Source organism: Brienomyrus brachyistius, chromosome 1 (assembly GCF_023856365.1).
Source record: "Brienomyrus brachyistius isolate T26 chromosome 1, BBRACH_0.4, whole genome shotgun sequence".
In the NCBI taxonomy this organism is placed as follows: domain Eukaryota; kingdom Metazoa; phylum Chordata; class Actinopteri; order Osteoglossiformes; family Mormyridae; genus Brienomyrus; species Brienomyrus brachyistius.
Window position 1 is genome coordinate 38,819,781 of NC_064533.1, and position 23,596 is coordinate 38,843,376.

General features: G+C 43.8%; 3 protein-coding genes across 8 annotated transcripts; 1 reads left to right on the forward strand and 2 right to left on the reverse strand.

Annotated features, from left to right (window-relative positions):
* Positions 1 to 548: 548 nt before the first annotated feature.
* Positions 549 to 16,885, reverse strand: ofd1 (OFD1 centriole and centriolar satellite protein). The gene is made up of 24 exons (XM_049024500.1): positions 16,782 to 16,885; positions 16,520 to 16,695; positions 16,147 to 16,252; positions 15,871 to 16,071; positions 15,557 to 15,625; positions 15,427 to 15,463; positions 15,140 to 15,247; positions 14,409 to 14,545; positions 14,081 to 14,254; positions 10,453 to 10,559; positions 10,213 to 10,332; positions 8,390 to 8,463; positions 6,774 to 6,865; positions 6,322 to 6,511; positions 4,766 to 4,896; positions 4,261 to 4,372; positions 3,536 to 4,138; positions 3,147 to 3,282; positions 2,625 to 2,716; positions 1,996 to 2,124; positions 1,464 to 1,621; positions 1,209 to 1,385; positions 1,067 to 1,137; positions 549 to 852 (listed from the first exon to the last, which is right to left on the reverse strand). Exons 3-24 carry the CDS (start codon positions 16,240 to 16,242, stop codon positions 807 to 809), a joined length of 3,060 nt encoding a protein of 1,019 aa, XP_048880457.1. The 5' UTR covers positions 16,243 to 16,252; positions 16,520 to 16,695; positions 16,782 to 16,885; the 3' UTR covers positions 549 to 806.
* On the forward strand, positions 16,710 to 19,536 carry trappc2 (trafficking protein particle complex subunit 2). Its single transcript, XM_049028730.1, has 5 exons — positions 16,710 to 16,899; positions 17,114 to 17,226; positions 17,535 to 17,677; positions 18,062 to 18,149; positions 18,832 to 19,536. The coding sequence occupies exons 2-5, from the start codon at positions 17,134 to 17,136 to the stop codon at positions 18,928 to 18,930; spliced, it is 423 nt and encodes a 140-aa protein (XP_048884687.1). The 5' UTR covers positions 16,710 to 16,899; positions 17,114 to 17,133; the 3' UTR covers positions 18,931 to 19,536.
* Positions 19,537 to 23,222, reverse strand: rab9a (RAB9A, member RAS oncogene family). Of its 6 annotated transcripts, none has more exons than XM_049028417.1 (4): positions 23,043 to 23,222; positions 21,652 to 21,751; positions 21,512 to 21,543; positions 19,537 to 20,845 (listed from the first exon to the last, which is right to left on the reverse strand). In XM_049028417.1, exon 4 carries the CDS (start codon positions 20,808 to 20,810, stop codon positions 20,205 to 20,207), a length of 606 nt encoding a protein of 201 aa, XP_048884374.1. In that variant the 5' UTR covers positions 20,811 to 20,845; positions 21,512 to 21,543; positions 21,652 to 21,751; positions 23,043 to 23,222; the 3' UTR covers positions 19,537 to 20,204. The 6 variants fall into 6 exon arrangements, with proteins under 6 accessions (XP_048884374.1, XP_048884286.1, XP_048884566.1 ...); XM_049028329.1 differs by lacking the exon at positions 23,043 to 23,222 and adding an exon at positions 22,565 to 23,024; XM_049028609.1 differs by lacking the exon at positions 23,043 to 23,222 and adding an exon at positions 22,389 to 22,558.
* Positions 23,223 to 23,596: the final 374 nt, after the last annotated feature.

Genomic DNA, 23,596 nt, shown 5'->3' on the forward strand with positions numbered 1-23,596 from the left:
TGGAACCGAACATCTTATTTATACCTGCAAATGAGTTTAAAGCTGAAATCATTTTAGTAGACTAACTTCCTCAGACTGTTGAGGCAGAATAATAGGTTGGCTTAGTGGGTGGCAATGCTGCCTTACACCTCCAGGGTGGGCAGGTCAAACCCCACCTATACCCTTCTGCCCGTAGCATGTGATTATGTCCAGGTTATTGCCCTACCCAGTGCCCTGTAATTACAGACTGTATTATTCCAGAAGCGCAGTCATGAGCCCTCCTCAGTTTTAATAAAGCACATTTGCCAACATAACTGGCTCAAAATATTTTGAGATTGAGGCAGTGTGTAGTTAAGCAAGTTAAGACTGAGATTGAGACTGGAAGGGCGCTGGTTCAAATCCTCTTGTTGGCAGAGTGATTTCACAGTTATGCCCTGGGGCGTGGGCCTTAACCCCGATTGCTCCAGGGATTGCTGACTCCGCTTTCTGAAATATACATAGCTACGAATAAAATCACCTCTTACATTGAATTGTTAATCTGATGTCAGTTAAAGAAACACTAGCAAAAATAAACCATGATAATCAACTTTATTCACAGTTACACAAATTGCCAAATCTTACCATATAAAAACAACACAATTCACATATTAGTTTGGGTATTAAGGTGACGTGACATCATGTGTAGGTGCCAGCAGAGATGCTGGTGATAGGCATTCATCACTCCCTCATTCTTCCAGTCAGGTTACTAAAACACAAAGATCCTAAACACGATAAAAAGGACCTTGCTTGTGAAATGTCTGGTCCTGGTATGTCGCTTCAGGGCTTTTTCACCAGAAATCGTCATCAGCTTCATCCTGGGAGAAAGCGATGATGCTGCAAGGCAGGAATACAGGTAAGAACCACGTCAAATGCTGTGGCGTGTGTGCAGCTATCGCGTGGTGTGAACATGCGGGGAAGGAGGGGATTGTGACCACTAGACTGACAATGTCAAAAATGTGCAGAGGATACAATCTCTATAACTCGGCTAAGGCCCCAAAAGCATCCCCCAAACACAGCAAAGACCCCCGACACCCAGACGACGCTGTACCTGTTGTCTTTATCGTCAGAGAGGATGTCTGCCGCCAGACTTCCTCCTCCTGCTTCATCCTTGCCCGGATGCTGTAAAACCACGCCCCTTCTTCAGGTTACCATGGACGCAATGTAACCAAATCCTTAGCGACGCCACCCACCTGATCAGTCTCTGCCTCCTTCCCTTGCATGACTATCCTCATGTACTTCGCCAGAGGATCCAGGGTGGGGCTGGTTTCTGAGCTTTTGGAGACGGTATCTGCAACCTCACCCTCCTGTTTGGTTGTTTTGTCCCCCTTGGTGCTCCACTCCTGGGACATGCCCCCTTCCTCAAGCAACTGTGCGGGTATGAGCCAGTCCATGAGCACCCAGGCGACATTGTCTGGCAGTGGTCCCACAGGGGGGCAGACACTCACCCTCTGCTCTTCTGGTCTCTCGAGGGACTCCAAGTCCTCCTGTCTCCACCTCTCTTCTCTGATCTGGCCCTCCAGCTCCCACTTCACGCCTCTATCATCATCCTCCTCCTCCTCCTCCTCCTCCTCTTGTCGTACTGGGATCTGAGTAGATTGGCCATCTGGGGGGTGGTCTTTGTTAGTCTTACTGCAGACAGCTTTTGCACTAAAGGCGAGTTATGAATTTCTCACCATTCCTCTATCACGTCAATAAGCCGTCAAATTGAAAAATTGCAGCCTTAAGTTTAGACTTTAAAATAACAGATTTGAGGGGTTCCGAAGTCTGACATCATGCCATTACAACCCTTCGTTCATTTCATTAGCAATTCATCTAAATTTCAGCATAAAATATTTCATACATGAGAATGGACAGATGTATGTCAACAGCTCCACAGAGTCCAAATACCCTTAGCTGTGGGGCCAGAAGTAGGATCACAGCAGAGAAGGCGGGGTTAGTGTTGGGGACTAGCTGGTTCTAAGGTACACAAACACACACCAAGGATATGGGGCGCAGCCTCCTCCCGCCTCCCCACTGCCCCCGGCGGGCTGATCCTTTGGGCCTCTGAGGCCCCGGGGGACAGATGGTCCCGTTCGTCCTGGAGAAGCTCAGGAATGCGGCTGGGCTCTGGGGGGGTTGGAGTGAGAGAAGAGGCACACAAAGAGCCCTTTATTTCACCCCACAATGGGGGAGACGAGGGGTACAGACAGAGAATCCATAATCAGCCCTAAAAACAGACACACAGCACCCCGAGTGTGGGCAGGAGAGGCCGACGGCGGCTCATTCTGTGGCCGGGTGTCTATGATGAGCATTACGGGGATTAGAAATGACAGCGGAAAACAGCGGTAACAGGGACACGGGACCCCACTGCGACAAATGATTAAAAAAGCCAATGCAGTCATAAGCCAGCAACCATCATATTCTAAGCATTTCTTCAGCAACCGTGACAATAAAACACAAAATAAGAACATCGACTGCTCTGGTTGGGGTTAAGCAGCTTTCATTCGTGCAGGTATAGACATACAGGGTCATGCATAGGCTAAGAGAGGACGTGCCGGGGACTCGAGCTGGCACGTGTGCGGCGTTTATAACGATCCGTTAGAGATTATGAGATGATTATGAAGCACCTTGAGGGGGCTCTGTCAGGTCCTGCAGGGATATTTTCTCCGGATGAGGGGAGGAACCTGAGCTAGAGTCACTCTGCTGTGCTGTTGGTGAGCTGCAGACAGACAGACGCAGGCAGACAGACAGACAGACAGAGACAGAAAAACAGACACAGATAATTTTCTTTTTCGGGAAAACGGGGTCAGACATTATCTGTGGCCACTGGGGGTTAAGTGCCTTCCTCAAGGGCCCAACAGTGAAAGTACTCTGCTGACTCTGGGAATAAAACCTTCCGATCACAGGCCCCGGCCCGTAACCCACTAAGCCACATAAATCCACAGATCATCTTAAATAAGATCCAGTGCACCTGCCTAAAAGATATCTGAAGATCCTCTGTGCTGATTTTAGCTTTCCCCTGTGTGTGTGGACGATTTTTATGTTTTGTCTCTCTATTAAAAGAAGGCATCTGTGAAAATGTAAGCTGGTAGTCTGGTACGTGCTGTACGACTGCGTGTGACAGACAGGCAGTGTGACGAGGATGTTACCTGTAGGGCTCTCGTGCTGTACTCCTCAGAGGGGGACTCCCCGGTGGGCTCAGCTCCACTGCCCGCCCCCGGGGGATGGGGGAGAGCTGCCGTGTCGGCGACAGGCTGCTGAACATCATGGGGGAGCCCCGGGTATCTGGCCGTGGGGATAAGAAGCATCTGTTCAAAAGTTTTCATTACAGAGTATTCCTGGACTTTAAAAATAACCTACTGGGTACAATCAGATCAAAATATACTCCGCAAAACATTTGATTGTGTTACTTCATATTTGAGAAAATTACAATGGAGAAACCTGGTTTCTTTACCATGATTACCATAATAATTAGATAAAGGCTCATGCACCCGCTCTGAAATGAGCCACAAGACATAAGAAGGTAGGGTGGGGGTACCTTCCACAGTCTCCCTGGGAAGATCCCGTTTGGCGACAGACAGGGGGGTAGAGGACAGGCGCCTGGGGGGAGTATCACTGCACCCTGGTGGTGTTTGCTCCCCAGCTGCCCGCTCCTCTCTGAAGTCCAGAGACTCCAGCAGCTTGGCACTGACAAACTCAGGGAGGAGGCTGCGAGCGAGCGGCCCATCCTCGGCAAAGGTCACTCTGGGCTGGGGGGCAGGCGGGGGCCCGGAGCCGAAGCTGTGTGCTTTCAGCTGGGGAGAGCGTGCCCGGGGGACCTGGAGGCCAGCGACAGCCAAGCGCGTCGCCCTCTGCTGGTACTTTCTGTAGGCCTCCTCCAGAGTCTCCGCTTCCTTCTCCAGCTCCCGGATGCGGGCTTTGGCACCGGCCACCAGCTCGGCGTCGGGGTCTGGGGAGGCGCTGCGGGCTCGCAGGGGCCAACGCCGACAGGCTTCTGCGACCCCAGCGCGGGCCTCCCGCCTCCTTGCGGTTAGACCATCCATGTAGATGTCGGGTGGCACCAGCTTGTCGGCGCTGAGCTCCAGCACAGAACGGTCCACCAGCGAGGGCTTGGGGTTGCGCAGAACTTCATTTTCCAGGGCTGGCGGGGGTTTTTCAATGCCCCCCCCAATGCACGGAGGAGAGGAAGATAGTGAGAATCAGGCAGGAAACTACCTGGATGGGAGAGCGGCCGGGAGCAGGTCAGCGCGGAGCTCGGGATACCTAGCTGCGTCTGCCGGAGCTGCAGCTTGATCTCCTCCACGTGTGCGCTCATCCACTGCGCCCTCTCCTGGCACTCCGAGAGGTGGCCTTGCAGCTGCCCGTTACGCTCCACCTGGAGGCAGGTCACTAGGGGTCAGTGCTAAGCTACAACAGTTATCAGAATAGTTTGAATTAACTGGCTGTACTAGGTGGTGGTGATTATTTTTTATAGTAATAATAATAATAATGATAATTCACTGGGAAATTGGCTAGGTGGAGGGACATAAGAGGCCATAATTCATACAGAGGGTCCAGCCTCATTATCCAATGAAATGTTTTGCATAGTTAAGTGGGAGGGGGCATTCTGTTGGCCAATCAGCTTTGAGCTGCGGCCACTGGCCATGCCCCTGTATATGCCCCCGCAGGACACATAGCCACACAGAATCACAAAAGTCATTCCTGGTAATACTGGGACGCCAGTCAGCCGAACTGCGTGACACACGGTGGAGCCACCAGGCGCCCGGACCTCTGCCTGGAGCTGCATCTGCAGCAGCTGCTTCTGGCTCTCGAACTCCTCCTCCTCCAGCTTCCTGGCTTCCTCCACCCGGTGCAGCTCCACCTGCATAGCCAGCTGCACTTTTGAGGGTTGGCTCATCTCTGGGGAAGGATACACAGGGTTAGAGTTACTGCCTGGGATGGATCATATTCAGGAGAGAAGGAGCACATCTGGGAGCTCTGCAGCAACACAGGACTGACAGCATCTATGCGTCTGCATTAGGGTTCCTAGTTATTAGCAGAGGGCAAGATGATGAAACGCTGTGTCCTGTAAGCAGGGGCCCCCAGTTTAAGCTGGCCACCGTTCCAGCGGAGTTCTTCATTAATTGTCTTGGACTATTTCCAGAGTGACTCACACAAACCAAAGCAATACAATGAATGGACTGATGAAAGACAGTTATAACTTAAATTAAACTTGCTGAAAATCAATTTTCTGTTGTTAATTTATCATATTTCCAATACACTAATATATATTTTTAATTAAAATAGAAACATTCACGGTTTCAATGATAGACTGAAACATACATAAAATTAACTTGGGGGGGGGGGGGGGGGGGATTGATTCAGATGTTAATGGCTTTAAATGATATGAATTGTGCCATTAGCTCAGCAACTCATTGGAGACCCATTTAGGATGGGGCTGGCTAGAGCAATTTGCACAGCTAGCTATCAGCACTAGCAGCCTCAGCTTGAAAAAAACATGTTCCAAATCAAATATGAAAGAATATGTGAGGACATACATCCGCAGTATATACATCAACTCATGAGGGCCAATCAGAACAAACCCTGGATCAGCCAGTGGCCGTGTCTGCCAAATGAGACCCCACAAGGTCCCATCTCATCGTCAAGGGGCCTGCAGTCACGGGGAAGTTGGGAGCCCCCCCCCCCCCTTGCAGACAGGAAGAGCATAATGCTCCAATGAGGAGAGGAGGACCCTCTGCCTCCCCTTGGGGCCCCCTTGGCCCAGGTTTTGTTCCTCTCCCAGCGTTGTCTGCTGGGAGGAAACCTGTGCCAAGAATGACCAGTCTTGGCAGGAGCCCCCCACCCCGACAACGCTCAATGCTTCAGACAGGGCATGTGCACTAAACACAGGTCACGCCTTATCACCATATAAACAGCCTTACCATGGCGACTGCCTGCATTAGTACAGGTAACCAATCCCCAGTGAGTACTATTCAATCAATGTGCTATACTGCCCCACAAAGGCAAAACAATGTAATTGCATATTTAATCAAAACTGAGTTATGATTAAAATCAGGTCTCTTAAGATAAAGATAAATCGGAGCCTATGATAAAATATTACAGTTCAGCTATGCTATAATTTACCTACCTACTACATGTACGGAAGGACAGTCAAAAAATTCGAATTTTTTTTTGTTTCATTATCAGTGTCATTACTGTGTTTTACTTTTGCAGGTCAATATAAACCACAACTGTATATTTCTTTATTCATCCATCCATCCACTCAGCACCCGTCCACTTTCTCACAAGCATGGGTCAGATGACCAGTGCCCTGCTGCCCCCCACCTTCTCTGAGCTGCCGGTTCTCCTCCTGCAGCTGCTCCAGCTGCCTCCTGACCAGCCCCATCTGGGTCCGCAGCTCGGCCCGGTCCCTCCTCAGCTCCACGTAGTCACTGACGGAATCCAGCCTCCCCTGCAGTTCCTCCTTCTCCCGAGTCAGCAGTGCATTCTGGGCCAGCACTGTGTCCACCTCCACCTACAGGGACCGAGAGTGGAGCCTGCTGCTCTTTATTCCACAACCTGATGCCAATTAAGAGGGCCTTGTGCCCCTTTCCGAACTCCACGGAAGTGTCAGCTTCAACTCGCTACTGCCCTCTGCAGCGAGTCGTCAGCAATATTCATGCTAACAGTAATGGGGATGACTTCCAGGGTGATATTTAAAATCCACCAAACATGCTAAAAAGCATAGAGTTTAAAATAATCCAGCCTTCAACTAAGCCACACAGTCAGACGGATACCTTGAGGTGGCTCAGCGCGGCGCAGGCCTGCCTGTGCTCCTCTGCCTTAGTGTCCACAGAGGCCAGGTCCCTCTGCAGGCAAGCAGCCTCCGCTGGGGTGGGTGACAGGACATCGCCAGTTAGATCAGATTAAATTACATTCAACTCCACTTTCAGTGTGCTGAGTGCAGGTAGGGAGTGAAGGATATGCAGTTAGAACCTAACTAGATGCTAATAAATTATTTAAAAATACAATACATTTGAAATATATTGTAAATAAATGGGGGGCAACATAGTGGTGCAGTGAGACCTCTGGGTCCCAGGTTCAAGTCTCCGCCTGGGTCACATGTGTGCGGAGTTTGCATGTTCTCCCCATGTCGTCGTGGGGTTTCCTCCGGGTACTCCGGTTTCCCCCCCATAGTCCAAAGACATGCTGAGGCTAATTGGACTTGCTCAATTGCCCGTAGGAGTGCATGTGTGCGTGGATGGTGTGTGAGTGTGCCCTGCGATGGGCTGGCCCCCCATCCTGGGTTGTTCCCTGCCTCGTGCCCATTGCTTCCGGGATAGGCTCCAGACCCCCCGCGACCCAGTAGGATAAGCGGTTTGTAAAATGGATGGATGGATGGATGTAAATAAATGATAAATATAAATTATGGTTGTATGTTAAACTATACAGTTTTCCGCCACTATACGAAAGCAGAATATTCCAGTGAATCCTTCAGTAAGCTGAAATTGTGTCAAGTGAAGAAGCAATCCACAAAAATAACCTACCATATCATACTAAATAACTTATAAAACCTAAAATAACACTAAAATATAGTAAAAGTATGAATGATATTATAAATACACAGCCTATATAAAGTACAAATAATGTATGTACAGTGCAGTTCGTAAAAACAAAGTGGTGTAAAGGGAACATTTGTAAAACAAGGCATTTCAGAATATAAGGTGCAGACAGGAAGCACAGAGCAAATGATTATGAAAAGAAGAAATGAAAAAAAAATTAAACAGTGAGGTATGCAATGTGTAAATGAGCATTCAGTGAAGACATGGAGCGTTTGGTGGAGGGGGGTGGGCTGGAAGGTTAAGGCTGTAAGGTGTGATTGAACACAATGACCGGTGTCAGTCACACAGAGTCCTCAAGCCAGGCCATATGTGCAGGTGGTCTGCTTGTCCACTAAACACAAACCCCCCAATTCTCAGGCTCAGGATTGCAGAACAGCATTTCCCAGTAGGGAAGCTGGGAGGGAGCAAAAATGTGGACCATCTTGTGTTCCCCGAGGACCAGTGGCCGTACTCTGAAGCGGGGTTATTGGCTTATCGGAGTAACTTGTCGGATTTAAGGTACCACAGTTTGAATGGACTTTATATTCATTCACTTACATTTTGCCCAGGCTACCTTAAATCTGACAAGTTACCCCGATAAGCGAGGAACCACACTTCGTAGTACAGGCCACAGGTTGAGAAACACTGCATGCGCAAACCTAGCTTCGCACTACGGACTGCACTGAAAAGCACTGACACAAACACATCAAGGGGGTTATGGGATTGAAGGCAAAAGTGTGTCCCACAACCTTAATGCTACCATGAACCTTTCCAAGAGGAAGATCCTGCCAGCATGTGGACCGACCACATACCTTTGACTCTTTCCTCATCTTTCGCAAGCTTTTCCGTCCTCCTGAGATACTCCTCTTTCAGCTCCAGTTGATACCTAGTAAACCAGAATCTTCATTACAAACAGGTAATCCATATTAAGACTAAGATATGAAGTCAACCACCAGAATGAAAGCATTCAAAATGATCAGCATCAGGTGATGTGGTGGTCAAAAAAACTGAACTACTTTTTAAGACTTGATTAAAAACAGTGTACAAATCTAGCTGAAAGATACCCAAGTAATGGGAAATACCTGCAAAAATATGTCTGATTATGTGAGGAAAGTCACAGAAATAATGTTTAAAGCTGTTTGGCCAATCAACACAGCACGCATTCATTACTGAGCTATCTTTAAATGCAAGAGAAACTATAAGCGCAAATGGATCATCTCTCTAGGACCCTATTAATGCACTGTTACACATCTATTTTAAGATATTTAATCTGGCAAGCTGGAGCCACTGTCAGTAACCATCAGAGTAACATGCCAGAGTAGCCATGGTTACAGTAACCAAGGAACTCAGACAATGGAAAGCTCTTTACAGACATATGATGCCAAGAGCAGATAACAGATAGATTAGACAACTGACACTCGCTCCTTCCACTACCAGGAAAATGACAAATGACAATGACAGACACGGCAGGGAACACAAATGGTCCAAAGTAACACTCCTGGAGAGAAGAACAGGGCTGGAATGCTGTTCCCGATTAACTGGAATACACCACAAAATCTCTATGACTTCTCCTTAAGAAAAGGAAGAGGCTCAAGAGGAGATTCCATCCTCATGCCCTCAGGCTTCTCAACTTGGACATGCTCCATGACCTTTTTTTTTTAAAAAAAAAAAAACTGCCTATTAATTGTCTTCACCTCTTCATTGCATCATATATCAATGTCCTATATCATTGTTTACACATACATGAAAAACTATACTGGCATTTCCAAAGTCTTTTAAATACAGACGCTCATCTACTTACGACTGAGATACGTTCCGAATGGCTGTTCATAACTTGTCGTTATTCAACATCATTTTAAGGGTATATGCAAGTACAAAGAACTAGGATGCTGTGAGTACACATGCTACGCTTCTGCATGGCGGGAGTAGCGGGCAGAAGTCATACTAGGTGGAATTGGTGCGCAGAAAAAAAAAGATAATGTTGCGGACAGGAAACGGGATCCCAATGAACACAATTTGGGCTTACAGTCCTCTTTGTTCGTATGTCTGAAAGTTCGTAAGTAGAGGAGCGTCTGTAGTATTTTTATCTTTTATTTAGCCATTAATTTTAACCTATTCCCGCCCCCCCCCGCAACATAAATATTAAATTTTAATTATCTATACTCTTTTTGCACAGTTTCAGGAAAGTGAGCCAGATTTTCATTCCACTCCATATTGTACCACGTGACCAAACCTTGACTCTTTGCAATTTCACAGCTGCCTTCACAAGAGTCAGGATAACATATACACTCACACATTCTCACAGGCAAAATCAGAATAATGCATGTTAAATGAGACATTTACATAACACTGTATGAATAATCATCCCACCCAAGAGCTCACAGGAACAGAATCACAGACCAATGTATCATACCATTTTCTTTGCATAACACTGACCCCTGCTGTACATAAAGAGCACATTTGTACTAACAGGAAGACCTAACTCGCACCTAATGGAAACAGTTTTCCTTTTGTGGTTCAGAGTTCACAGATATACTAAATCTGAATGGTTCTGCAAAGATATGCATCTTATGTGACTGATAGCGCCACATTGGTTTGCTAGCGCTGCTTCGGTTTGCAGCTCTTTGATGTGTACCTGGTTAGCTCATTCTTCAGCTTCTGGTCGTAGGTGTCCTCCAGGGTCTTCACCGCAAGCTCTCTACGTCTGAGAAGCTCCTCAGAGCTCCTGTTCTTTTCTTCGTGTAATTTACACATCCTGGTTGGCCAACGTCATCAATTAGCCCCAACTTGACAAGGAAATCCCCAAGACTCTCAGACGACTAAGTCTTCATACACCTTTCATATGTGACCACATAGTCAAATGTCCTCATCTTACTTTTCAAAAGCTTCTTTTGTGAGTCTCAGCTCAGCCTCTCTGCTCCGAACAGCCTCGATTTCAGACAACAGGGCCTGTCTCTGCTTGTAGAGATCCCTCTCTTCTATCTGTTGCGAAATAGACATTAAACATATCTTTCTGAAGACTTACTGGCCCAGTTTTTCAGTTTTACCAACAGATACTACACTTTAAAATTCAGTCAAGAAACATGTATGTCTGTAAATCTGACGTGCATCTAATTAGTCTAAATTAGAGTTGCATGATATCACATCACCACAGAATCACAATGTGTGAGCATGCTCAATAACCAGCAGGGCTTCAGACGACGGGCGTAAAAGTTTGTCTGGACGCTGGCTTTTTGGTACCATACAATTTGGTCAGTAGTAGGCAGGTTAGCAGTACACGTGAACTATTAATGTCAGAGATATTGTGATGTGCAAAAGTTTGTAATCGGTATAAATGTGCTGTACAATTTTAGTTTATTAAATTTGATTAGCAGACCACGTCACATGAATGTTTTGCTGTATCATGGAAGCAATAAGCACTGAAGTAGCAGCGAAGAAAAGGAGAGCTCAGCAACCACATCATATTTTGAAAGAGGAGATATTGTAGATAAGGCAAAAAATATAAATAAACGTTGGTAACATGGCAGTACGTTTTGCAGTATAAAGTTCAACAAGTTAATTAAACATAAGGATATGCCAAATTTATACAGATTAACTTTTGGGCATCACAATATGTCTGTCATTAATATTTCGGGCGTACTACTAATCTGCTTATCAGATTGTGGGCATAACTAAATATCTGTATAGTACCAAAATTTGCACTTAGTATTGTACACTTAATATCTATAAAACAAAAAAGGACACAACTTACAGCAAGACCACTAACTTATTTGACACACTCTGTTGGTAGATAAATTCTGTTTGGCTATAGTGCCAATCTCGCTCAACTGAACGAATATTCAGTACCGCCCGAGCTCCACTATCTCCAAATTGAATCATTTTGTTTAAAAAATGAATCAACCTAAAAAAAAATTCTAAACATGCCCCTATTCAGTTTTGACCGGTATTCCACGGGATGTGTATTTGTCAGTATTGTAAGTATAATCACCAGGCTTTTTCGGTATGTATTCATTACTCCATACCCTACAACTGCATTTGGTATCTTTCTCTAATTTGTCAAGAGGTGTGCATTACAAGCCCCTAAACATCATGAATTTCCATATCAGTGGTCCTGCTACAGGTTTGGAATCTCAGGGGGCAGTAAAAATACTGTTTCAAATATCACATTGAAAGTAAGTTCTAAGTTCCATTTTCAACATATAAAAAAAACAGAATGGTGTTTTTTGTTTTAAGGGATTTATTGAGCTTTCTGTCAAGTTTTTATTGCCCATAAATTTCAATTATCCTACAGAATAACCCATGACAGTGATCACTCAGTAACTTCTTGATTAGATAATGTGTTATTTTGGCTACTAAATTTATGCCTGAGAAAAAACACATGCAACTCTGGCTCAAAATATTGATGATACATACTAATAACTTTCAAAGTTCAGTACATACAGTCACGGTCGAAATTATGGGCACCCCTGGAATTTTTCCAGAAAATGCACCATTTCTCCCAGAAAATAGTTACAATTACAGATGTTTTGGTATACAAGTTTATTTCCTTTATGTGCATTGGAAAAACACAAAAAAAAGAGAGAAAAAAAGCCAAATTTGACATAATTTCACACAAAACTCAAAAACTTGGCCGGACAAAATTATTGGCACCCTCAACTTAATATTTGGTTGCACACCCTTTGGAAAAAATAACTGAAATCAGTCGCTTCCTATAACCATCAACAGGTTGTTACACCTCTCATCTGGAATTTTCGACCACTCTTCTTTTGCAAACTGCTCAAGGTCTCTCAGATTTGAAGGCTGCCTTCTCCCAACAGCAATTTTGAGATCTCCCCATAATTGTTCATTCGGATTTAGATCCTGACTCATTGCTGGCCAGTTCAGAACTCTCCAGCGCTTTGTCTTCAACCATTTCTGGGTGCTTTTAGAGGGTCCTGCTGGAACACCCATGACCTCTGACACAGACCCAGCTTTCTGACACTGGGCCCTACATTGCACCCCAAAATCTTTTGGTCGTCTTCAGATTTCATGATACTTTGCACACAATCAAGGCATCCAGGGCCAGAGGCAGCAAAACATCCCCAAAACATAGAACCTCCACCATGTTTGACTCTAGGTACTGTGTTCTTTTCTTTGTAGGCCTCATTCAGTTTTCAGTAACCAGTAGAATGATGAGCTTTACCAAAAAAGTCCATCTTGGTCACATCTGTGCACAAGACGTTCTCCCAGAAGGATTTTAGCTTCCTCAAGTACATTTTGGCAAACTCCAGTCTGGCTTTTTATGTTTCTGTGTCAGCAGTGGGGTCCTCCTGGGTCTCCAGCCATAGCGTTTCATTTCATTCAGATGTCAACGGATAGGCTGCAACAGTGTCACCTCGAACTGAGTCTGCAGAACAGCTTGAATTTGTTTAGAAGTCTATTGGGATTGTATATCCACTATTCGGACTATCCTTCGTTGCAGTCTTTTATCAATTTTTCTCTTCCGTTTCATTATGTTGCACACAGTGGAAAAAGGAACATGAAGATCTCTGGAGATGGACTTGTAGTCTTGAGATTGTTAATATTTTTCCAGAATTTTTGTTCTGAAGTCCTCAGACAATTCTCTGCTCTTCCTTCTGTTCTCCATGCTTAGTGTGGCACACAGACACACAACAGAAAGGATGAGTCAACTTTTCTCCATTTTAACTGGCTTCAGGTGTGATTGCTATATTGCCAGCACCTCTTTCTTGCCACAGGTTCTTTCTTGCCAGAGTTCAACTGAGCATCATATGCTTGAAATAAAATGATTTACCCACAATTTTGAAAAAGGTGCCAATAATTTTGTCCGGTCCATTTCTGGAGTTCTGTGTGGAATGATGTCAAATTTGGCTTTTTTCTCTTTTATTTTTGTGTTGATCCAATGCACATAAAGGTAATAGAAATGTTTTGGTATACACATGTTTATCTGGAACAATTTTCTGGGAGAAATTGTGCATTTTCTGGAAAAATTGTAGGGGTGCCGATAACTTCGGCCATGACTGTACTACAAGCTAAATACAGTACATACATAATTTGGAATTAGGCCAAAAACTTGTATATCCACATTTTTTTCCAGGTGCATAGGTATTACGGTTGCAAAGATACAGGCATCTGAAAATGGCCAAGCAAGCATTTTTGTGCATTTTCTCTCATTTAATGAGAGAAATCTCATTAAATTTCAAGCCAGTGGAACTCCTAAAGTACAGGAGCCAGGCCAGAGAAATTTGGGATTTTCCGTATTGGCCCATGGGCAAACAAAACGCCGCACAACGGTTCAGTTCTGAGATGGTTGAGCGTGGACCATTTTCTTAGTTGAGTCAGGATGACCCTATAGTTTATTTTCGGTAAATTTCACCTCGTTTTTTGTTTTATACATAGCACAATATTTAGTGCAAATATTTTAATCGCGACAGCACATTGTGCTGCCCCAGTTTAAAAAATTGCACTCAGCCACCAACACAATCATTTCCTGTGAGAAAACTGACCTCCTGCTGCTTCTGTAGTCTCTCAATGGCATGTTGCTCTCTGCTCATCAGCCCCTCACACTTCTTCTCGTAGGTCCTTTCCATCTCTCTCCTCAGCTCCTGGACCTCCTTGTGAGTCTTCTCCTTCTCCTCTAGCTTAATTTTGGCCACCTCCACTTCTTTAAAATGCTGAAGCTGGAACAAAACAGGGAGCCTCAATGGGAACACATGTCACAGACACGTTAATGTTAGCCGGCCTTGGAAATGAGGGCGATGCGCCTAACTCTGTAGTCCACCTTCCATGCTAGATTTGTGTCATGTTCGTGAAATCCCATAAGGCGGAACATACTTTAGCATCCATCTCTGCCTGAAGCTGAGATTCGATCTCCCTCCGGTGCTCAAGCGTCTTTCCCTCCAGAGACTTCCACCTACTTCCTTGCTGACGGAGGGCCGCGTACTCATCCTCGATCATCTGAAACTTCTCAACTAAGCAGCAAGAAAACAAAAGTCCAGCAGTAGCTTATGGTTACAGGTAACTGATAAAAAAAGCACTTGGATCCATGGGGCTGCGATGAACCTTATCCAAGGTAAACAAGACATACTGTGAGGCACAAAGTACATTTTGTCTGAAACCTTAAAAACAGAATTTCATAGTCTGAATCAAATCACTGGATTATCTAACCACAATCAAAGTTTACACTACATTACACTAGGTTTCAGTAAGAACACTTTATTGCTCCCCCATACAGTTTAGCCAGAGAGTGTAAAAAATACCCTATAGATGATTACAGTACTGTGTCTACTGCATAAGGCACTGCAAGTAAAGCCCATCTCATCCAAGGGTCCTGTTTATGATACTCTGAAAGGGCGGGGGTCCCACATCCTTGACACCCAACAGTCAAGTGTGACGCCCCTCAACAGACTTTGAGACAAAGGATAAAATGGCCACAGTTTGTGGAATCTCTCATACTACAGTATCTCTTGCTTGAAAAACTTCAGCCAACTCCAGGTAATTGACGCACAGACACACATGTACATACACGCATACACATGTGACGGTTTGTGCAAACACACACTTACCAAGTGATTCTCTATAGTGTGGACCACAACCTGTCTGAGTATCAGCATCACGGCATTCTTGGTGCATGTGGTGGTCTGTCAGCTCTGTCAGCAACTGCATCAGAAAACCTAGAAGAAATGGAAACAGCACAACTCAGACTGTAACGGCATGAGATCCATCAATGAATGTAGGTGGATGACAAGTGGTCAGTCATGTGAGCAGCTACAAGTTCCCGAAATACCACAAATTAATAGATAGACAGATAGACAGACAAAAAGACAGATAGACGGACAGATAGATTACATACCTTTGTGGTATGTGGCATCATTCTGCATACCTGAGGTCTGTGAAAGAAGTCAGTCAGTTAGCCTTGAGAAATCTAAATTAATCTGCCATCATTCTGTGCCAGTTAACTAATGATTGTCCAGATTATTTACCAGAGATTTGTAGAAGGCAGACTGCGGACTGATTTTCAGTAGCCGAAGAAGATCTTTTGTCGAAAACACCTTAAACACAAAATTTCATATTCTAAATCAAATCACTGGATTATTTTACCACAATCCAGGAATATCTTAAGAAATCCCAAATAGAAAATGAATATACCATATACACATTCGCAAAACTGACAACATAACTGCAACAGACATGCATACTGTACACATGCAATGAATAAAACTAGAGAAACACCACACTTGTTTTGATGTATGAAGGTCCAGTACCGTAACCAGGTAAATTAAAGCATGTCACTCACCCTGTCTTTGGCCATGCCACTCTCAGGGTAGAAGACAGACAGTGTGTACTCATAGCCTGCCTTTTCCAAGTGGTCCAGCACCAAGCTGTTAGATGCGGTCATCATGACCGAGTCAGCTTTAGTTGGAAGTGGACTGGGCTTTCTGTCTCCACCAAATTCTGGATGCTTCAGTTCATGGATCAACTGATTGCGAAGCTGGGTCTGAGAGTAACAAATTTTTCATAATTGCATCCACACATTTTAGTCCATAGGCAAAGATTTAAGTGGGCTGGTTACCTTCAGAGCGTCCGCAACCCCGCGATTTTTAAAAGTCTGGTACAGCCTTTTTCTCATCTCGTCCGGGGAAATTACATCCTCTTTAACCGCAGACATCTTGATCTTACTACAGAAAAACGTGGAGTACACTATATTTAAGCATGGAGGTCAGTACCACTTAAGTAATTTTAAAGGAAAAACATAATAATCTTACAGTTTGCATACCATCTAACGATATCAATTCGGCTATTTTTAATCTTAAATCCAGGTTCACTTTTAAAGTAGAGCTTATTCGTTTAAATACAGTATTCATGCAAGAATATTGTGACTTGAGAATGTAACAAATTATAACAATGTAACAAAATAAAAATAGATTGCAAGGGCCAGTGCTCACCCGCGTTTCTGATTTGCAAAACTTCATTTGTGATCAGTAAAGCAGTAAATTCTCCCATGTATCTAAGGATGAGGTGCAGTGCGCATCAAACGGTCAAGGCATTTAAACGGTCAAGGCAACCGGGAGGTGAGACCCATGCAGCGGCAGGCGCTCGGCCGGTTCTTCCGGCTCAGTTCCTGACGTCAAAGGCGATAATGAATACTGTGAGATATATCACAACCCGTTGCCAGAATAGTGTCAGAAATATACCACATTACCGTACATGCTTAGAGCGTAAGCGGATCCCTTGGCAGTTATTCAGGATTACGTCGATTTTGTTTTTCCGGTATCGACGTCATCAAACCGCGCCGGAATAAACCCCGATTGGTGTTTGTTCTCAGGTAAGTAGCTGCCTTCAAAGCTTATTTATACTAATTCAAAATAATGGAATCTATTCACGGCCGTTTTGTATGGCCATGTCATATAGGGGGCTAGATGCTTCCGCTTGCCGACTTTGCTGTTTGCATGGGTAACACTCAAAAGTTACAAACGAAAACATTCGTGAACCATATCATTGAGTGATTGTTAATGCACTGCATCTATATGCATTCACAGCACTGAACTACTGAAGAAGGATGTCTGGTAGCTTTTATTTTGTCATAGTTGGACATCATGACAATCCGGTGTTTGAAATGGAGTTTCTGCCTCCAGGTAAATCAGAATCCAAGGTGCGTATCATATCCTACGTTCAGACTAGTTACAGTTATTATACACTAACTCAGTATAAATGAATCGTTGCTTTTTAAATGCAGTGTCAGTTATATTTAACCATCATGCACTGCCTTCCTCATCTATGTATAGAATGTATTTAAGCAAAATCCAGATTTTATTAAGCAGGTGGTGATTTTTTGAGGAAGACGTCAGACAAGTAGAATCCTACGTACTCTAACCCAGACTGCGCCATTTAGCATGTATCCCCAAAAAAATTATAAAATTATAATTTTGGAGAAAAAAAACATATCCATATTCCTAAAAGGACGACCACCGACACTTGAACCAGTTCATCGCCCACGCAGCGCTCGACCTGGTGGATGAAAACATGTGGCTTTCCAACAACATGTACCTAAAGACCGTGGATAAGTTCAATGAGTGGCTTGTTTCCGCCTTTGTCACAGCTGGACATATCCTTCATGCGTGATCGCAGTCGCAAGGGCATATTTTTCTTTATGGCAAAAAGCACGTTTTATATGTATACCTATATATCACACTTTATTTTTTTCAAGTATGAAGTCGTGAGTATTTCAAAAGCTAATGTGCACGCCTAGCAGATTTATGGTAAGGAAAACATTGCATAATCCTATGTAAGATGCCTTTCTTTTTATCTTACTTTGAAGCATTCTGTTTTTTAAGGCATCAAAATAACATTAATCTTGTACCAGAAGTAAAAGAATGTGCTAGACACCACATATATGTATATTTAATATGTAGACCAAATCTTTACCTGCTTTGTTTCTTTGGTTTGGAAATACGAACCATGATCTGTTTTCCTTGATGTATCTGATTACATATGCGATTCATCATGCTTCATGACGTAAGGCAGGAAGACGGAATTAAGAACTTTTTTAATGACGTGTATGATTTATACATCAAGGTAAGGCTTTATATTTGAATATTTTGACAAGAGTAATTTTAGATGCCGTATACCGGTGGTTCAACAAGAGATAGGTCTTCGGTCGTGACTTTACTCAGAATTATAGAATTAACAGGTATGATTAATCCATTCGGTTTTCCGTTATGTCATGGGTAAGTTGGAGAGGATAAGCAAGGAATCAGTTGTTACTTGGGTCATTTTGTTTTAATATTTAATTTAAAATATTGTAATTTTCAGTATTTCTTATTTTGTTGAAGGCTAATACCTTAAAATGAGGGTCTTTTCAGTTAAGCCCACGTTTAATAGTTGCCAGGTTTCTGTTAGAGCCATTTGGCAAATTTAGTCTTTTTTTTGTCCATAAACATTCACATTCTGTTCTGAGAGCAATGTCATAAACCGAGAAAAAAGTGTTTCTGGACATAGTGGAGTGAGACTTTGAGTTATGTTCAAGAGACATTGTAATTTTTGGCAGTATCACCCAACTAAAATGTTTATATGGCAATTTTGTCGTCATCGCAGAACACATAAGAGAAACAATAGCATACCTATGTAGGGGACCCAAAACTTGATTTCCTGGGCACAGGGGGCTGTGGATAAAAAAAGACTGTGATCCACTGCTGTTTACCTGTACCCCATGTTGCTGTAATTGACACAACTTTTCTGGTCTGCCTCTCATTTCCAGTTTGCAATGAATCCTTTTTACGAGCCAAACACTCCCATCCGCTCCACGGCATTTGACAGGAAAGTACAATTCCTGGGGAAGAAGCATCTCCTCAGCTGAGCCAGAGCTGCAGTTGTACAAGCAGGAAGCAGATCCATAGTCTTGAAAGAATCACTTCTGTTATCTGCCTGTGTTCTTTATAATTTATAAACACTGGTATTCCAGCATCATGTAACTTTTGAATTTTCAGTTCATCAGATGAATATAACTTGGTACATGTATATAAATGACATATTGAAACTGATTTACACACAACAGGGGAATGTCTGCTGTATTTGAGTTTTTTTGTACTTAGTTTAATCAGGTTAATTTCAAAATTGTGTACCTTATAATTAAATGTAGTAATGGGCAAAACTTGTGACCAGGAGAATTCTTACCTCCTGCTACCATCACAAACTCTTCAGTTATTTAGTGTTAACCATTATTACCCAGAGGTCATTTTGATTAGAGTTGTGTGCAGTAACAGCTAACTTTTATTCTTTGTTTTTGTGGGACTTCCCACCCATCACGATCGACAGAATTCTTTGTATGTATGTTTTTGGAAACACTGAACACATTGTTTCCATCTGCATGACTTCTCTCTATAATTATTCACATTGGCATTGGAAATTTGTATGATTGGTCATCTCAATAAATAAAGAAAACAATTAAAAAAAAAAAAACAAATCAGGCTTGCAAACATACTTTACTGCATTAATTATATTGTACAATAAATTAGTAACAATGTTTAGAAGCAGTTTTCCAATATTATATATCTAAGGAGTAAAAAAAAATCATTTTCAAACAAACTTTAATTTGGCACCTTCAATAATGATTCACCTCAAGATGACTATAATTCCATTAGGACACAGTCTTCCATACTGCCAGCTGTCCGTCTTATTTCGGGGCTAGATTCTTTAGTTTATTAAATGTGCTGCTGTTGAGTCAGACAGTAACAGCATAGGGAAGTTCACTATGCTCCAGCTGATTCAGGATTAATACAATACAACTCTTCAAAAATACTGTCTGCTCAGCAATTATTAGGAAAAAGTTGCTGTTAGGCGAGCAATATGATTCATATTTTCTGAAATTAAAGTGACATTACTATTTGGTTTATTATATTAAAGACAATGGTTAGGGGAAATATCAAATATTACACACCAGAACCACATGTCCATCAGTGTTTTATATTTGGAAGGGTCACCCCTTCACAGCCCTCCAAAGTAATCTGATAAACAACTTTCTGATTAGCGGTAAGAAATGTCATCCAGCTGTACCAGTCAGTGCATGTTAATGGTAAACTCTGATCACACGTCAGGCTCATTGCTTATTGGTGCTCAGTTGGCCGCACACAGTCAACAGCAAGTGGCGCTAGAGCGAGGCTTCCTGTGCAGATTGACTGTGTCTGTGTGGATGAGGTGGTCTCCCCTATCCTCCACAGCTAGCACACGTCGCACCGCTTCCTCAAAGGCCACAGCTACATTGGTGGCGTCCTTGGCACTCGTCTCGTAGTACGGGAAGTTCCCGTTTTCCCGACACCATTGCTGGGCATCCTCAGTGGACACCTGGCGATCTGCAACGTCCAGCTTGTTCCCCAGGACCACAAAGGGGAAGTTGTCTGGCTCCTTGACGTCGGCGTAGTAGATGAACTCCTTCTTCCAATTGCCCAGGTTCAGGAAGCTCTGGCTGTCATCCACGCTGAAGGTGAGCAGGCAGCAGTCCGAGCCGCGGTAGAAGGGAGTCCTCAGGCTGCGGAAGCGCTCCTGGCCAGCCGTGTCCCAGATCTGCATGGTCACCAGGTGGCCGTCCACCTCCAGCTCCTTATTGAGGAACTCCACACCGATGGTGTGGAAGAGGTGCGCATCAAACTTGTTGGTGACATAGCGGTTCATGAGGGAGCTCTTGCCCACACCGCCATCCCCCAGCAGGATGACCTTGAGTAGGGACGACTTGGCTGCCATAGATAATTGCAAAGGCTCTTCAAGTGTGATACCACCTGGGAATGCAAGTACAGAGATGAGTTGCTCTTGGGTTCTGCACAGACTTGCTCACGTTTGAGTCAACTAATATTTTTAATAAAGTTATGAATTACTGCTTTCATAACAGTTGGCTTAAGTCACGCTAGAGTCCCCAAGCCTTAAGGCATGTTAATGGTCACATGACCAGGAGTCCAAGTCACATGTAAGCAATGCGGATGCAGTTTTTTCATTAATTATTAAAATGGTATATGTTCACAGAATTCTGGTTATCCATAGTTCAGTAGTAGTGGCTTTCAAAAACACAAGGGATTTTGTTTTTTCTAAGGAATATCAAAAACTAGAGTAATAAACAAGCATAGAAGCCCAAAGACTAAAACATCCTGCACCCGATATATTGAAACAAACTGACTAGATGCCCCACTGAACACATTTCTCATAAGAATACACTTGTTCTTTGGTGCAAAAACCAGGGATATCACATTAGCCTGCAATGTACTGTGGCTTTTATCAATCCATTAGCACAGCAGATAAAACCCACACAACACAGTGGACGGAAGGGCAGGGAGCGATTCTAAACCACACCCTGGAGGTGCGAGACAACAGTGCAACCCTCTGAGCTAGTGTATTTCAAATTTCCATACAAACTTCGAAACCGAGGACACCAGGATTCATTGTCCTCTTACCTTATTGTTCAAAGTAATTCATTATTTGTTACCTGGAGAAAAGAAAAACAATTATGAATATAAGCAAGCAAAACATTGCTGGGATTCATAGCAAGAACCAGCTATGCAAATACTTCACAAAAGATGTTTAACTAACATACAATGGATATTTTTAGGCTGAACTCGCAGATATTAATCTTCAGTTGATTCCGGCAGGTTTGTCTTAGGACTTGCGTTCACCCTAACAATAACTGGGGCTTTCTGAAAAACATTAAGACATCATCCATTTTGTTTACCGTGGAATTCCAAAACCGTATAATATTTAACATTCAACAATATCAGTTTTCAGTACTGCGGCAGCCTCCAGGAAATTAGTCTCCCCGCACTTTAACCAGGGTCACGTGTCTTTATACACCGAGGAAAATGTTTGCTATCAATTTAAATTCCGCACACTTTGTACATTTGCAAAAAAGCACAAACGTCCCCTCTCTCCTGCACTGCAAACTGTCCTAAAATCTTTTTCTTTTTACATCTCATCTACTCAAAATGTCCCGCATCCATCTGCGGATTATAATAATTTTCTTACGATGATTTCCTTCATAACGTCACCATGCAAGTCCTTACTTTAACCCCCACGTCTCCATTAAGGATCATCATTCAAAGTGTACAAAGTTTTCATACGGATTACAGTTGTAAAATTCTTGCTAAACTGCAACTGCTGCTGGATTTCAGTACTGAGACCAGCAGTATGTCACCAAACAAATCGGAATATCATAAGTGACTGCACCCTAAATACAGTTCCTCGTGACAGTTTCGCAATAATATCATTATTAAGTCAATAGCAATGTTCACGCTTTTGATTTAACGAAATAAATCAGCAGTGGCATGTTTTACAAACCTGATACCAGTCTCCTCCCAAGCATCGGCAGTAAAGCCGGCATTTACACAGTTAATACTGCACAAAGCCTCATCAGGTGATTACAGTTACGTCGGGGGAGATCCTGCGAGCTACATTCAGAGAATGTCTAACAAAAACACGTCAATTAAAGCGTGAAAATCAACCGGATTACATACCACTCGACATGGAAAGATCACTGCAAAACGAACGTCAAAGCGGCATTTACTGACACGGGAGACGCAGAGAGCGTTCCCAAAAGAGCTAATATGGCAAAGTTAGGTTAAGATGCTTGATTTTCCCGCAGATTGACACAATCCAATTACTTTCAGGTCAACAAAGAAAAGCAGAAGAATCCGTTCCTAGAAGCCGGACGACATGACAGAGTAAAAAATGGGACATTTATAAGGCGTGCAAATGACTAAAGCGACGGCCGGCCGACCCTTTATCGCAATTTCACTACAACGAAGAACAAGGCTTCTTTGGCTGCAGTCACAGTAAACCGGCTGGCAAAAAAACTGACTAACTTTTCTTAACCAGGCCCAGACTAACCGGCTACAGTAACTGACAACCCGTCGTTCATTTCCCAAAGAGACTGCCGAGTGCCTGCCACTCTGCATAAATAACAGGAAAGGCGTACTAATTTCGACCTCTTACCTCCTTCAATCACAAAGCACACCCGCCTCCGAACTCCGCTGTAGTTTATGCTTTATTTATCCTTTCTCCGCTACGCTCCGGCGCTCGGTCCAGACCCTTCCCTGACATGGCGCTACTGCTCTGTGCGGATTCGCCCCTGGCGCTCACGTGACCACATTAAGGGCTGCTATGCGCGGATTTGCCGAGGGCGCTCTTGTGAGAATCTCTGGATACGCCCACCCAGACCCTTCTGTGACATGGCGTTACTGGTCCGCGCAGATTCGCCCCTTTTGTTCACGTGACTAAATCGTGGGCACACCCACCCTGCCATGGCCCATGCCTTAGTAAATAAGGGAAGGTCTATAATGCTGTTCTGTTTGCCATATAGGTGGATCGGTGTTCTTACGCCTCCAAGTTTGGGATTTTAGTCTCATCTCTGGAGTTGCTGTGTTATCCCCATGTTGTGTGATTTTCCTCCTACAGTAATAGTTATCGCTAATAGCCAATACTGTGTTTGTGCCCTACGATGAGTCAGGCTGTGCCCCAGTCATGTGCACGCCCTATGCTTCCTGGAA